The sequence below is a fragment of the Diachasmimorpha longicaudata genome, chromosome 10 (genome assembly GCF_034640455.1).
Source record: "Diachasmimorpha longicaudata isolate KC_UGA_2023 chromosome 10, iyDiaLong2, whole genome shotgun sequence".
NCBI lineage: Eukaryota > Metazoa > Arthropoda > Insecta > Hymenoptera > Braconidae > Diachasmimorpha > Diachasmimorpha longicaudata.
This window is the reverse complement of record NC_087234.1, coordinates 3,142,819-3,159,528: the sequence shown is the minus strand read 5'-3', so window position 1 is coordinate 3,159,528 and position 16,710 is coordinate 3,142,819. Positions and strand designations below refer to the sequence as shown.

Here is a 16,710-nt window from a genome sequence, read left to right as displayed (position 1 = left end):
GGATTCTTTATCATCACGACACTGACACACTGATACACACACTGTGACACACTTTTATTGCACCCAAAAATGAAATTTTCTACGAGAGAATTTTGTAAAATTTAATTCACTGATTTTAACACCGTGAAGAACAATTCTTCGCAGATGAGCCGGTCATTGTCATCCTCTGCCGGCTTCGACCTCACAACAACTCGAATCGCCAGTTAAACACGGCGTCTCACCTATTACATTCCCCCAACGATAATATTTTTATGATTCCAACATATTCACATGTCGTTTGTTTATTGTTTACCCATTGTTTAATGTACAACTTATTTGGCGGCATTGTGTTACCTTCCCGCCTCGAATACGCGTATATGACGAATGTGTTGACCATCAGTGAGGAAACAGTTTAATTCGTGCACTGAGTACATATTCTAACTGACTCACTTCATTTATGTGCTTGTACATTCACAGATAGAATACTCCTGTACTTCTGAAAACAATTGAACACTTTCTGAGAAGTTTGAATGGTAATAAAAACAACCGGCGTCTGTCCTTGTCTAACTCGCGTCACTTCGCCATTTTGACTGACTCTAACAATAGAACTGCGCGCGCACCACCTCTGATACACCTCGCCCGGCGCCCCACCCCCCTCGGGCGGCCGTAACGAGAGGCTTTTTGTTTTTGCTTCACTCGTCTGCTCTAAATGAAATGTTCTTGACGATTAGAAGACGTTGACGGCGATTTTATCCTTTATTTACCGTGTAATACAAAAATAAAAATACTGTGCTGAGTTTGTCTCGGAGCAGGAAATAATTCAAGTGATTGTTTGAATGGTTTTGAGGCATGTGCTAGAGCGAGGTTACACTGGTGTTTATGTTATTGTGTTCATAACCTCGAAATTATATTTGGAATATCGCGAGTGAGGAAGAGGTGATTGAGTTTTGTTACGATACATTTTTTATTAATGTGAGAAAATAAATGGAGGGGGGCCCTAGTGATAATGATAATTGCTCGGAGAAGCTTGACGACGACGTGAACGACAAAGACTTTGATATAAATGAGTTTGTGAATCAAAGTGGAGACTCAGATGAAGACGACAATCAATGTGTGAGTACTCGTCAGACGCTTTTTGCAAATTTTCCTCGTCAGTTCTTGGATTTTGAGATTTTTTTGGAATTTATTCTCAGGAAGAGGAGACGCAAAATGTCGAGGAAGATGAGGAGGAGAGTGAGGAGACAGTTTATCCTGGAGGACACAGATTGAACAAGAAGTTCATCTGCATTCGTTATCCTGGCAATGTTATTAATGCTGACAAAGCTGTGGAAACACTGGGGGGAATTTCAGCGGTTTCCACTGTGAGTGATTAAATTATTATAACTTGCCTGCTAATTAATTATTTTTTTTATCAATCCGGAGTTTTTTTCCTTTTAGAATATTTTATTTCCATTTCCGATCGAATTTTCTCTGTGTACGATCTTCTAGGAGTGTTAACCCTCAAATAATTTATTGTTTTTAATAAATATTTATAAAAAAAATGTCCAGGCAATAACAACATCAAATCGTCGCCTAGAGCTTCGACTCCGTCCTGCAGACGGTTTCTGCAAGCCAGCCTGTGGAGATCGTCATCCAGTGACAGGTTTCCTCCTCAGAATCCGCGTGAAGAAGTCCAGAGTCAATCAGGTAATGCGAACAAATCTGGAGAGGGCATCTCAAGCTCGACCTCATGAGTCAGCAATGCCAAAGGATCCCCTGAGGCCGGTCATCGAGGACGAGATCGAGGACGTCACGAAGTACCTCCGAGAGTCATCGATCGACCCAGCGGACACATCTAAACGGGTTCCATTCCCAGGGCAATGTGATCAGAATGAGAGTACCTCGAAATTTGATAAATTTAAATGTGAGGATCTCTCTGGAGCCGCAGACTATCGTCTCCCCAAGCTGAAGATCCTGGGGAGGGTCGAGACAGAGTTCAGATTCACGAATTTGAGCGATTTTCAGTATCTTCCGGTGACGAGGAGCTTGAAGGATCCCAAGGTGAACGAGTGTATTTACGAGAAAATTCATCCTGTGGGAATTCCCCCTTACAAGTGGCTGGAGAGCAAGGTACCCTACTTCTTCCCACCGGCTGTCTTCAGCAGAATGGATACCGTGCAGGCGTTCTCGTTGAAGACTGATGCTAAGGAGTCTGGTATGCCTGATTCATTTCTGAAATTCTTGATTTCATGTAGATTAATTCTCTGACTCCCGATAAAACTCCCAGAATCGAAAAAGTATGGGAGTAAAAAAAATTTATTTTTCCTGGCACCCGGAGCCTGATCTAGGATTTTGTCACAGGAAAGATCGATTTTTTCAGGAAGTGTAGATTTATTCCAGTTCAAATCATCCCATGAATCATTACAAAACTCGCAATATGTTTTAGAAATCGGTAAAATATTTAACCTCGTCGAGATGAAAATATAAATTGAATATCCTTTCATCCAGGTCAAGACCACATAATTGGAAAAACGAGAAAGCGTCGTGCAGGTCTCTCCAACTACATCCACTTCACCACAACGACGATCCCCACAGGTCCACCCAGAGGCATGGAGACAGCGATGAAAGTAAAGTTCCTAAACACTGATCACTTGGAGAAATTGAAGGCCCTCTTCGAGGAGAGGCCGATCTGGTCCAAGAATGCATTGGCCTACAAAACTAATTACACTAACGAACAGCTGAAGATTCTCCTACCGTCCTGTGCGTACTACTTCCTGACTGGACCCTGGAGGATCATGTGGACAAAGTTGGGATATGATCCGAGGAAGGATCCCTCCGCCAGAAAGTATCAGACCTTGGATTATCGACTTAAGTCCATGCATGGACTGGAGCAGAATGTCAAGGGCAAGAGAACTTACTCGAATTATATTCTTCCTTACAAGTCAGCCAACGCTGCTAAATCTAGGACAGCTGTTCTCAGGACGATGGATCTGGAGGGAGGAGCTGCTAAGGGGACCACCAAGTCTGACGATATTTATATTTATCGCGAGGGGACTATTCCGCCGTCGAGACAGATGTTTTATCAGGTAGGTTGAACGAACAACGATTTAAAAATTCATAAAACAATTTGGTAACTTCCTGGCGGTGATCCATTCTCTAAAAATCAATATTCTTGAAAAATGGCGGTGTTCACAACTATCAGCTGTTATGCATCGGGTGTTTTCAAACGTTTTTCTCCAGTGATTGTTTTTTGAGAACGAGAAAAAAAATTATTTAGTGCATTTCAAAAATTTCAAGTTGATGGAGAAATCGTCATTTTTGTGTTCAGTATTGTGATGTCCTATCAGAGGAGATACAAGGCATGCTGGATAAACTGCCAGACCCATTGCCAGGGACCAAGTGTCACGAGAAGAGAGGATGGCTACCAAGTGGATTCAGTGATCAGTGCAGAGAAATAATAAATCGACAAGTGAAGGCTGTTCTCAGGAAAAAAATGAACATTCCTGAAGATCGTGAGTATAAGTCTTTTGGTGATTGGTGATAAGTATTTTGGAGATTGGAAATTTCGGCAATTAATTTTTTTTTTCAGACCCAACCACTCTTCCCCGGAAACGAAGAAGCAGATTAAACCTGAGATTACCCTTTGGGAAGAATGAGAAGCGGCGAAAACTGGTGGGGAAGAAGAGCTCGGAGAAAAAGAGAAAATGTGGAAATTCGTCAAACGAGTCTGATCCAGACTGGGAAGATAATTAATAACTTGAGTCAATAGCAGGTATTTAATATAAGCTCCTTAATAGATGTTGAATTGAATAAAATAAATAAAAACCAAGTTTCTGTTTTTTTTCAACTTTTAATAACGATTGAGATATCAAAAATTGTGATTAATTTATTTAAAAAATAGTCATTTGTAGGTTTGATATAATCTATAAAATTTATATAATATTTTATGAAAATTATGTTTTTCCAGTGGAAGAGATGAATTTTCAAGGGGAAAACTAATTTTTATGCATGAAAAATTCATTTTTTAATTGAAAATGAATTCTCAGGCGATGAAAAAAAATTGTTGGCTCAAAAAACTCACTTTTCACTCGAAAAAGGGGAATTCTCCTCAGCAAATTTTTTTTTCTCACGAAAAAAAAAATTACAAACGAATTCCACGATTGGTGTTTGCGATATAAGCGAGTAATTCTTGCGAGTCTTCGCAAACGAATGGTTTTTCATGGTAGCAAGCGACATCATGCCATGCAATACCATCGTTATAAACATTATTGAGTACAGACAGACAGGATTCAGTAGTCCCATTGATGTCGAATTCTGCATTGTCAGGTTGACGTGCCTTCTTGTGCCCAGTCTGGGACCATGGGTTGTAGCCCCATCCTGCTGGACTCTGGTTGGTAGGTGCCATCTTTTCGCGATTTGCCGACCAGAACCATCCGTACAAAGACTTTGGCTCGAGATCACGACGATTTTCGCAGCCCTTGAAGTCACAGAGACGACCTGAGGTCCAGATGTAGGGTACGTCATCTAGAAAAATCAGTATTATGGATCAGTTTGTATTTTTCAACACGTGTTAGAAGTGTTTACACGTGTTAGATGTTAATTTACTTTGTTGAATGAGCCTGAAGATCATGTTATTCTCCTCCTGTGTCTCGAGCGACACCAGGTCCATGCAGTACTCCCTGCAGATGTTTCGGGCGTCTAACCAGTCAACTTTAGCGTTCGCATGAGCAGGTACATGGCTACTCAGGAAGTAGTTGTGTCCTTTGAAATTGAATTCCTTTGGCCCTGAGAATTATAAAGAACAAGTTAATTCTCCGACTGATTAACTTCGTAATTATCTCTGCATGGGACATCCAGAGTTATATTCTCGATAAAAACAATCTCCCATGAATGCGATAATCAATGAAAACCCTTGAAAAAAATCTTAAATTTTCCATTTCAATCGAATTTGCAATAAAAATGGAAATAAACACTTTGCAACATCAAGACAACCATTAACGACAATTCATCACCCCGTATAGGTCACAGGTCATCAGCGTGTTGCAACGTCGATCCATTCTCCCGTCTCATCGTTAAAAATGAGAAATTTAAAAAATCATTTACTCAAGAAACTGTTCAAACTAATTACTTAATTGCCGTCAAATTAGCGTCACGGGTGGCTCAATAAAATCCATAGCATCTCCATGAAAAAATCGATCGACATAAATCATAGGGATGCGCTTAAAACAAGGCAGTTGAAGAAGAATAAATTAAACAAAGTGTAGAAAAATTGCGATTAAAAATGATCGAGCAGTGGTGAGAGTCTCGATTACAAGTGGAGGACGTTTAAATTGAAAATGTCAACTGTCTTGTTTTTATATTTTTTTTCAAACTCATCGATGATTGCCACCGTCGGGAGCTAACGTTATTGCGAAATTTTGCATCTCCACGCGAGTCGCTAGACCTGAAAAACTCGGTCGGGAGTTTATCCATGACATAATCGAATAATTTAATAAGTGTTTCCCTTAATTGAAGTTTAATCATTATTAATTGTTCAGATGAAAAAACTGTTCACTTCCCAGTGAAATTGACCGGATGAAAAAAATTACCAAAAAAAAACTCAGAACATTTGGACAAAATTATTTTTGCTTTTTAGGAGTTTTGAAAAAAATCTCAAATCTAATGCGCATTGCGCATCGTTGAGGCAATGTTTATGACGTTGCGTGAATCCTTGTAGATCTCCCGCCAGATAAAAGGAACCCCATGAAAACCTCGAGAAACAGATAAAATCCCCTCATTGTTTTCGTAGTTAATTTTCCATCCTCTTCTCATTTTCTATATTCTCTTTTGTCTAAAAATCTCCACCCGACTCGGACACTCTTGCGATAATACTTCCGGGTACTGACGCAATAACGAATAAAAATGTTTGACCCAATTGGCTTAATTGATCGTAAATCTCCTCTCGTCTTCTCAAATCGGTTTAAAAATTTTTATCTTCCGTGAGTTTAAAAAATGAATGGGAAAAATTCAGATACTCGACAATTTCGAAATATCGTCTCCTCGGGGTATATTTTTCATCAGTTATCAACGTAAATCATCACGTCAGATACTGATCTTCACTCGTGCATTACGAAATTTTTATTTTCTTACGAAAAATTCGCTTTTTGAAAATTATTCATCTCTAAGAAGATTAGTTTCTAATAAAATTTTGCTTTCCATAATTTAAATCATTCAAAGAATTTTTCAACTGACTTTTTGATAGCTGGAAAATCATTCATCAGCGAGGGATCGATTTTTGTAAAAAAAAAATTGATCTCTCAATTTCTTTAAATATAATAAATCGATTGGTTGACCCACTTTTGCGGTTCATATTCAACAATTCTAAATAAAAAAAAGCGTTTTTCGAAGATCAGAGGGAAAGGTAATCCATGCAAGATCATTAGTGGAGTTGATTGCGGAGTCTGGTTGTACATCCGTAACTCGGTGCCGTGAACAAAGTCGTAAGGTGAATTACGAAACAATTCTGGATGAGGACGTTTTAAAGCGACTGGAAAAAGGTACGAGAGGGAGTTGTACTGGGAGAATACTAAAACTCCCACGGCCCGTGAAAAATACCGGCTATCCATCAGCGTTTCTCTCACGTTTTTATTAAATACCAGGGGAAATTGCCATTTATCCATTGAACCAGAGCTCCAATCGGTTGTCAAAGATTATTCATTCAAAAATGCAAAATCCAAGGACTGCGCATTTTCCAGCACTAAAAATTCCATAGAAAAAATACTCGAAAATTACGGGTACACATATGGATATATATTACATTGACCGAATATTCGCGATGTTTTTGCAAATTTTCCATTTAAATGGTACAAAAAAAATCGAAATAGCTGAATTACAATAAATAATTAATAGTCTGCACAAACAATTAATTTTTTTGTTGACTTCTTTTCTCTCGTTTATAATTTTTTGCGCTGTTTTACTGGAGCGTAAAAAACAGGAATAATATAAAGAGTTAGATAAATAATCGAGTAAAGACCCGAAAACCCGTAGAATCCGATGACGAAAAAGGTCAAGATTATTTACATTGAAAGTCGTCCCGAAAGCAGACTAAAGAAAAAAAAAGTAATGACACTCGTGACTAGCCTCGTCTCCACAAAACCGCACGATTCGTCATCCCAAAGGTTAAAATATTTATGATTTCCTCCATTTCCATTTTTAATATCAAAGGAATTAAGAAATCGGGGAATTCCACCTTGAAACAAAAAAGTCCGCGAAGGAGAGAAAAAAAAAATCCAATGAATGTCCATGTGGACAGTTTTTAGAAAGTTAGTGATGCCTGAAGATGCGATTCACATTGGTAATTTTCGTAAGGCATAATGTGATAATAATTGTTACAAAATAATTGCACGAGAATGAATAAAGTCAAGGGAGATGGATAGGTCAAACGACCATAGAACTTTCACTCTTCAATTGGCCACGAACAAACAATAATTTTTCAGTAAGCAAACAATTATTTTAATACTTTCTTCCATTGTTCATTGACACAGATGAACAATTGCACTTGAGTAATGTCCCCTTATTGATGTTTTAATCCGACAAAACGACGTCAATTCATTACAATTCATTATAACGTTCTTCTCCAGTCTCATAAGTCTCACAAAACTTCACGAAATTTTCGATAACAATTATGACACACGTTGACTTGTTTGAGGAGTTTCCGGTGGGTCTCATAAGTCTCCCAATGGTACGAGACTCGTCAATGATCACTAGAAGACGTCATCCAAAGTTTCCCAATGGATAACAATTTATTAAAGTCTTATGAGAGCTTTGGAGACAAGACTATCCCTTCGGAGACGCACGAGACTTCATTAAGTCTCATAAGTATATCACATTGGATAGTTTCAGAAAAACGATTATAAAGAAAATAAATTAACAAATCTAGTCTCATGAGCACTTGCGAGTCCATGGGAGAACTTGGGCAAAGTGGACCATCTTTAATGTTCTTTGACGAAATGATGCGATTTGCAGGAACAAAGACTCATTTTATGGCTTAAAAAAATATATCGAAACGAAAAGATAAATAGTAGAGGCAACTTTTCTCTTCACGTGTGTAAATATTGATATTTGCCTGGTCTCAAATTCTACCTTCGTGTTTTTTTCACCGGTGAAATTTCATAATTTCATTCCACTTCAAAATAAAGAGAGAAAAAAAACCCTTAATCAAGTGTTTGTCGTTTGGGATTAATCGAGAGACTTTAAATACTGGAATCATCGGTTCAATCGGCTTCGGGTTATGGTAATACGTGTTACGTGAATATACACCTGGGTCCCTCCGTGGTCTGAATTCAATGGGGGAAAGTGTTACAACACGATGAGAATATTCTTGAGGCACTTTCGATGGCGTCTGCCATGGGATTTGTCTCATTATTTTTCTGACCTTCAAAATATTCAATGTCTTAATCGTTATTCATTCTAATAGCTAGTTTCCACGTGAAGTAATTTTTAGTTGATTTTTCTGAGTCTCTTTCTAATATTTTCTTACCATTATCAGTTTTACCATGATCGGTATTATTTTTTTATTCAGGCAGTGGAGATTTAAATCATCGATTTGCTTAATGATGAGGTGATGAATTATCCTACGCGGAGCCCATGAAAGGCGTCACATTTTTTTCGCGCCTTTCAACCCGATGACACCGATACGAAAGTGCGAAATTCCTGAGGCTATTATTCGCGTCTTCTAATGGTTGAATGGACTCGTTTTGTACTTAAAGGCGTCATTAGGATAAGTGAATAGCAGTTTAGCAATTATTTACAAAGTGAGAGTTAAAACAGCGTATATTTATGTCAATTAAATACTGAAAAATTGGAGAAAGCGTTAGGTGATCAACAAAAAAATAATTTTTGTTTAAAACTTCATTTTTTCAAAGAAGAATTTTTTTAATTAAAAAAAAACAATGATTGTGGAAGATGGGAAAAGCTTTCTGTTGATGTGAGAGACTCGGCTGTTTTTTAGGTGAATTAAATTTTTGAATTGACTTTAAAAATTTTTTTTAGCTTAAAAACTTACGATTTGCGCATTTTTGGGCAACAGGCAAAGACAAAAATCGTCCAGGCCGATTGCTATGGGGCCTTGCGTCCTTAATAGCAGCATGAACACAACAGGCAAGAGCCAGTACGACCACTAAGGCCAGCTTCATCTGAAATCCCAATTTTCAAACTATAGTATCACCACGAGGTTCATTAACAAGCATCATCACCACAGAATAGTAACGCAAATAATTTCATCACTTTAAATTATGAACTAATGCCAGCAATTATCGAACTCACCTTCATGGACCGAAAAAAATATATCGGAAAAAAGGGAAAAAAAAACTCGAGAGGAATGAAATGATTTCTTCTTTGAATCGAGAACACAGGAGAAAACCCACTCGAGAGAATAATGAGGCGAGGCTTTGGTGAACGTCTGGTTATATAGACGTACCGTGGGGTACATTGTGGTGGGGCAGAATGGGCATCATCTATGGGGGCCTTCTCAGTGGGCCGCCTCGAGGCGACAGACGTCCCATGGTTTTGATACATAACAGAATTGAAAGAAAAGATTAAAAATTGTTTTCACCAGTTCGAGACTTGATGACTTTATGATTTCATGAGTTTGACGATTGATAACTCCGCGGATATTGTTATTTCATGATTTTATGACGTGATAATTATCGATTTATGGGAATTTATTACTTGGATACTTCATGGATTCCTTTTTTTATGACTCTATGAGTTGAAAAGTTCAGGTCTTTACTGGTTCATAATTTCTAGACGTTAGATTTTTATGATCTTCATGACTGCCGATTTTCGCGACTTTGAAAACGTCAAATTTTTGGGATTTGACATCGTACTCTCGAAATATTGAAGGAAAAATCATTGAAATGGGAAAGATTTTGATACTTCGGTCCCTAATTACTACCCGAAGGGTTTGGGCTACTGCGTACCCTCAGTAGACGATGTTAGCGTAGCCTCAAGGCTGTAAAAACCTGATTTTTTTAAAGGATTAATTCACCTCTCCGTGATCTCGTCGATGTTTATCAGGTGAGATCTCTGAAATTCGGGGATTATGGTACCTGGCGCCGGGGCCAGCCGACAGGTGACATAACTTCACGTGTATCCTTCTGAGAGATTGTCAGGATTTTCACAGGTCTGGGTGACTAAAATACCGTTGAATATTCTCGTTGGTATTCTATTGAAATCCCTCAGTTAGTGATTCCGTAGGAAATCATCGTTTATTTATTCCATTTTAATTTTTGGAGAAAATCTCACAAGACCATTTCTGAAGAGAATTCAATATTCTATAAAAAATGTCTTTTGACATTTTTTCCTAAACTCCTTCCTTGCCGATATAATCGGCAATAAACAACATCTTCTCAATGGGCAGATATAATAATCGACTTGAATCTTTCATTAGCACTTTTTCATTTATTCTTCTTTGTTCGCTTCAGCAAGCGTATCATATCATCTTCTGAAAATTCAGAGCAACCTCGAGGATTCATCCCTCATTCGCATAATTACCTAATGAGGTCAATGAGAGAACGAACATTCATTATTTTCAACTGAGAATCATCATTTTGCATATCACTTTCACCTCTGCGACAAATACAATAAAAATTCATGAGACTATCAGATTACTATCTAATCGATCCGATGAAGTGCGTAAATTTCTCGCGAAAAAAAAAAATCTGCATTTTTTTAAATCCTCGCGAGGATAACGACGAGATATTTATAATTTATGATAAATTCATCAGTTTCGACAGTTTTTCGGCAATTAATTATGAAATCGAATCGGTACTTTTGGGAATTTCTCAATTAAAAACGAGGGTCAATGGGACTGATCCTCGGAATAAGGCACGTGACGAATATTCATCTGTGGAGGCACGGCACGCCGACCTTGCCATACACGCAAATCTCGTTTCTTCGTTTTCGCAATTGCACTCCTCCCTCCCCCAGTTTTATCCGTCTTAAGGCAACATTGAATTATTTGTCTGTCCCTTTTGGGGCCACCCATAAAGAAAATTCAACAAATTTATTTTCCTACTCAATTTTTTTTTCATTTTAAAATTTATACGTTTGAATTTTCACTCGATTTTTATCCATATTTCAATTTTTTAATGCTCAAGAATTATCATCATCTGGTAGTTCCCAACATTTTGTAATAAAATAAATAGTCGATTGTGTCGAGGTGACGTCAGGTAAATTCCCTTCCAGCCTTGATATTTCAATCCCTGGAAATTGGAATTTCGTAATTAATTAACCCTCTAATGACGATCCGGGATAGTTTCACCTTCAGTATATTCTCATCTATCACCTGTCACACCTCACAATTCTCAAATGAACAAATCATTAAAAAAGAATAACGATTACCGAAATAATAAGGAAGAAAAGTGAAACTCTTGGAGATTACGTGCACTGAGGGAATGATTTTTAAGGGGGATAAGAAAATACGGGACATTGTCTCACTTTTTCAATGATTCATAAGTAATCGATTTACGAGGATACGAGAGGCATAACAAATCTCCCCTTCCTCCCCCTCGATGTAGAGACATGTGATTATTGCCCAATCCCTGACACCTATCTCGTGACTTGCATGGGATGATCGTACAATCACCCTTCGTTTTTCATTGAGCACATTTTCAACTCTACAGTTTTTCATTTCCCTTTGCACAATAAAATTTGTATTCTTATTTCTTATTTCCCCTCAAAATTGCCTTTTCATTTATCGATTATTACTTTTCCGAATTTTAATCGCTTGAGAAGTGAAAAGGAAAGTGATAGAGTTGAAAATAATTGAACGATTAAAATTTTTGTGAACTCAACTTTTTCTTTTTTTTCTATTAATAAAATTTTCATTCTGTCCTGTTATTTCTTCGATTGAAATTATTTTGAGGGAGGGGAGTTTGAGCGATACATCAGAAACCTTGAGCCACATGATGGTATAAACGAGAAACCGCCAGTTGAGAACATAGTCACGAGTTCCAGCACTTTCTTGGGGACTAGAAGTTGAAAAATACCTGAACACTGTTACCATCTTCGTACAGTGGGGGATAATTACGTGAGCAATATATTCATATTGGGAATTTCAATGTTGATAGCATAATTTCATAATTCCCAAAAATCGACATTTTTCTTAAAACCAATAAACATCAGTGAAATGGGAAAAATAAACGGAGGAATTTCTTGGATTCAGCTTAATATTTTATTTATTAATTAATCATCAATTATTTCACAAATAAATTTTTGTTCACTCGAGATATCGTAATATCCAGAATTATGATTATTTACAATGGACAGACTAGACCCCGCGGGGTTCATCATTCTCCTTCATTAACGTTTTATCATTAATTTTTTCTTCTGTCAATCATTCATCTCTGGAATAATTAATTAATGGTACTTTTAACCATTAGAACGGAATAAAAAATCATTTGTTCACTGAACTTATGAGCTACCGGTGAAGGGTTTGCCTCGATCAATAATCCTCTCGGTGTTTAATCAACCTTTATCTTCATTATAATGGACTATTTATTGTTCAGCAGTAACAGGTGGAAAAAATAAAAAACTTGGTCTTTCAAATTAAAATCATAAATCGAATTCGAAAGAAAATACTCGATGTTTCAAACAATTCTCTTCACTTCTGGATGAGAAACAAAAGCGGATTAACATTGAGTCTATTTTTTATCAATTAAATCAAATGTTAATAGTTTAAAAATATTTTTTGAACTGGGAATTACAATTACGTGGTTAAATCCCCAAATATCTTGAGAACGAGTGGACTTGGGTGAAAATATCAGATGAATTTTTTAGCGGAAAATTTCATTTTCCATAAAACATATTCCGTACGATTTGTTCGCAAAACAAAATAGCTTAATTTTGCTGGATAAAATTTTTTTTCCAAATCAACAGCAAATCTATCGAACTTCAGCAAGATGCAAAGACGAGTGTATTCCACAGATAACAGCTATTTATTCATATAAAAACCCTTCTTTGGCTATTTTCGATTATGTTCATAACTTGAATGTTTCCTTCGTTAATTAAATATTTACGATTTTTGTATTTATTCAGTATTCTGTTGTTTTTATCATTCACATCATGTGTTGACCATTGGGGGGAGGATATTGAGGCTGTTGGGGTGGGCCCTGGGCGCCTGGGGGTACATATTGCTGTGGCACACCTTGAGGTGGAAATCTGTAATTAAAAATCAATTTGAATCAATTATTACTAATTTCCATAGATTCTATATTTTTAATTTTTTTTTAATTAATTGTCTATTATAAGAAAATTTATGAAGATGTCTTACCCTGGTTGTTGATAAGGCAAACTAGTTTGTTCTGGTGCCTGACTTGTCAAGTTTCCCGGAGGCATTCCCTGAGGATGATGGGGTGGTCCTTGAGACGGTGGGTGATGTCCATGGGGCCCAGGGTGGCCAGATGGATGCTGAGCATGTCCAGGGGGTAGATGATAATGCTGGGGTATCGACATACTGCCTACAGGACAAGAACCCAAGTTGATGCATAAAAAAATTATTTTTTAGAGTTTCCTAGTTTCTTGTCCCCCCTTTAACGGTCATTTACCTCTACAATTATTGATCTGACGATAAAGCACTATTATACCCCTTACTTGGGGCATTGAACCCCCCCTCAAAAAAATGTCTCACTATAAGTTTTCTCAAATGCAATCGTTAACGAGATAAAAACGAATGATTGAAAATTTACCTGGCGGCATGTAATCGCTTGGTGGCATCGATATATTTGGATTGAAGTTCCCTGGGAACGGGTGGTGTCCTGGGATGCCATTGAACATGTGTGGGGGTTGATTGGGGTAAGGATAGACTGAGTGATGGGGCATTTTACCGTATGTATAGGTCGGGGTCGGAGGTGGGGGCTCTCTTTGAAGAGTGTGATAAAGATTTAGGGCGTCGACGAGGTCTGCGGAGAGCTGGGTCAGCTGGGCGTGCCGCCTGTCAACTTTCTCCAGGGCTGCGTCGATCAGGGGGCCCATAGCCATCACTTGCTCTGCAATTCCAACCAAAAATCATTAATTGATCGCCTCTAAAGCAGTTAAAGTCATCAAAATAATTTTAATGGTGAATTTCTACGAAAGATTTCAACTGTCACCCCAGGGGAAATTCGTAAATTACTCTTGAATGCATTATTTGATTCTTGGCATTAGTTACCTTCAAGATCTAATAGTTCAGATGGATCACTGGTGTCACTCTGTGGATCAGCTTCGTGCAACAAATGCAACAATCTATCAATCTTCCCTTCATCAATCTCCACCTCAATTATCTCAGGCTCCCTCTTGAGCGTTTTCACCTCCACCTCCTCAACAAATTGCACTGATTTTTTATTCCCCTGCTCCAACTTCGTGATGTGATCAGGCTCCACTGATAAATCAGCTGTTACGAAATTAACAGGGAATAGTCCCTCCATTTTTCCTCGAACACCCTTCCACCAATTCGCATCAGAATCGTCCAGAATATGTACTAAAATTAATTAATCATGGCTAATTAATCATTCAATTCATTTCAACTGAAAAATTACTTAATGACTACGAAAGGACATTCATCTGTTTACAAAGAAAAATATGCAAAAATGAGTAATTCACTCACTGATATCTCCAGCAGCAAAACTCAACTCATTGTCCTCAGCAGCTTCGAAATCGTAGAGAGCCCTGACCTTTCGTTTTTCGAAGATGTTGGAGGTCATGGAGGCATTGACACTGGGGTAGAGACTTGTGTTCTTGGGTGAATTGTGGGACTCCTGATTTTTATTCTCTTTGAGGGACAGTTCTATGGCTTTAGCCAGATCTGCCTCCTCGCGAGAAGCATTAGCTGATGCTGTTGAGCAGGCGTGCTTGTGGGGCTCGATGATACTCGAAAAATCGATCCCATCCTGCTTAAGCTTAGCATAAAGACTCGGAATCAGGTTGAGTTGTGGGTCAGTCTTGAAATCCCCCTCCGACCATTTTTTTATCAACGCTTTTGCTTTATCGACTAGCTTGGGCTGCGAATGGCCCAGGAGCTTCTTCAACTCGCCCTCGAATTCTCGCGAGGCGATCTCAAGAAGAAATGGTTTGCCACAATTACTGGAACAAGCGTCCAGGAGCTGTGAAGGTACCATTTATTGTGAGAATATTCATAACCTCACTTTATTTGGTAAAATTGCCGACTAAATGGACTGAAAGTTATTGAAATGTGTTTTTAATAATAACAGGAGAGAAGAATTTTAAAAAATGGATTTGTTTATCAATGAAGATCGTCACAGAAAAATATCTTGACATTTTTCTCTGTAGTCGATGTAGTCGACAATAATTTCAAGAAATAAAAAGCTGAGAGAAATCGTCAGGATGTTCCTTGAAACTCACACTGATGGCTTGCATGACGACATGGGGATCTGTATGGTTCAGTCTCTTGACGATGGATCTCAGACAATCCTTGGCTTTAACACTTGAATTCCCAACACTGTCGCACACATCCATTATCCTCGCCCAGTCCTCAACAGTATTTTTCTCATTGGTCGCCTTTTCTGTTCCCCACGAGTGAAAAAAATTACGTGTTAATTGAGGTTTAATTCTTTCTTAATGATTCATCAGAATAAACTGAGGTCATGGGTCGCAGGGGGTCTTATCTCCTGACAAGCGTATTCTCACTTCATCGAAACTTTCTTTTCACTTCAGTACTGGCATTTTTATAGGGAGTTAAATTTTCAGTATCAAGAACCGAAAAATATGATTAAACAATTGTATTGTGGTTTCAGAAATCCAACATTTGGTTCTCTGGACATTCTGGTCCTTGTCTTCGTCCTCTCCAGCTGCTAAAATCACCAAAAACCCTCCCCAGGACCCCCCACTACCCCAGACCTCCCAAATGACATGAATCAAAGCATCAAATTGAGGTCATTGAACACAGAATCACATGATCCTGCGATGACTCGCAATGACCGAAGCCAAACAACAATTTCTCCAGCCATCGAAAGACAACCTCCCACCGCCCAGAGGCACCTGGGCAGCCCCAATTGTAAGTGTAAAAAACAGAAAAATCTCTGAATATTATCCTTCCTCGCTGAGCCCCCTGCGAACCCCTGCAAACCTCATAATCCCTCATAACTGAATTAAGATTGAGGTTAAAGGGCGCCAGAAGAGGGTGGGAGGACGTAAAAGGGAGGTATAACTCACCGACTTCGGCGTCAAAGGGCGATGTGCTGCCAAAGAGGAACATTCTGCTCACTCGAAATGATCACCAAATGATGGTAGATATCACTGATAACTGACAGCTGATTACACATAAAAAAAATAGTGAATTATTGATGAAATTATCACAACAATTTTCAGTTGACGAAATATTCTCAACGCTCGGATGACATCTACTCGGGAAGAGACACACAAACCCGATGACTAATAATACGAGATGATGGCGCCATCTTCGGACTGATGTTTCAAGGCACATCTTGGTTATCGACGGGCGGCAGGTGAATACGTCATTGGTGGTAAGGTAGGAATAGATAAATCTAACTACTACATTCAGAATCAAAAATTTAAATTAATTTCAATTGTCTATTGAAACTTTTTATATGAAATATTTAGTTGGAGAAATCATTGGGATTCAACTTTTTCGTATAATTTATTCTCTTCCAATTTTTCGACACAAATTAAATGGTATTTACAATAGATATAATTACGTAAGTTCATTTTGAAAAATTGAAATTTAGAAAATTTCAATTCTTTTGATTATGTTAACAG

The 16,710-nt window shown here is 38.0% G+C and overlaps 3 protein-coding genes across 4 annotated transcripts; 1 reads left to right on the top strand and 2 right to left on the bottom strand.

The window, feature by feature from the left end:
- The first annotated feature begins 621 nt into the window (after window positions 1-621).
- L(2)37cd (lethal (2) 37Cd) lies at window positions 622-13,106 on the top strand. The gene is made up of 7 exons (XM_064129751.1): window positions 622-1,092; window positions 1,173-1,340; window positions 1,528-2,173; window positions 2,467-3,044; window positions 3,287-3,470; window positions 3,548-3,730; window positions 4,285-13,106. Exons 1-6 carry the CDS (start codon window positions 964-966, stop codon window positions 3,709-3,711), a joined length of 1,869 nt encoding a protein of 622 aa, XP_063985821.1. The 5' UTR covers window positions 622-963; the 3' UTR covers window positions 3,712-3,730; window positions 4,285-13,106.
- Slf (schlaff) lies at window positions 3,789-9,406 on the bottom strand. The gene is made up of 4 exons (XM_064129796.1): window positions 9,262-9,406; window positions 9,002-9,131; window positions 4,564-4,743; window positions 3,789-4,482 (listed from the first exon to the last, which is right to left on the bottom strand). The coding sequence occupies exons 1-4, from the start codon at window positions 9,265-9,267 to the stop codon at window positions 4,100-4,102; spliced, it is 699 nt and encodes a 232-aa protein (XP_063985866.1). The 5' UTR covers window positions 9,268-9,406; the 3' UTR covers window positions 3,789-4,099.
- LOC135166968 (signal transducing adapter molecule 1) lies at window positions 12,150-16,360 on the bottom strand. Of its 2 annotated transcripts, XM_064129754.1 has the most exons (7): window positions 16,147-16,360; window positions 15,337-15,497; window positions 14,582-15,077; window positions 14,147-14,455; window positions 13,686-13,985; window positions 13,271-13,457; window positions 12,150-13,158 (listed from the first exon to the last, which is right to left on the bottom strand). In XM_064129754.1, exons 1-7 carry the CDS (start codon window positions 16,187-16,189, stop codon window positions 13,056-13,058), a joined length of 1,599 nt encoding a protein of 532 aa, XP_063985824.1. In that variant the 5' UTR covers window positions 16,190-16,360; the 3' UTR covers window positions 12,150-13,055. The 2 variants fall into 2 exon arrangements, with proteins under 2 accessions (XP_063985824.1, XP_063985825.1); XM_064129755.1 differs by lacking the exon at window positions 16,147-16,360 and having other exon boundaries at window positions 14,582-15,149; window positions 15,337-15,476.
- Window positions 16,361-16,710: the final 350 nt, after the last annotated feature.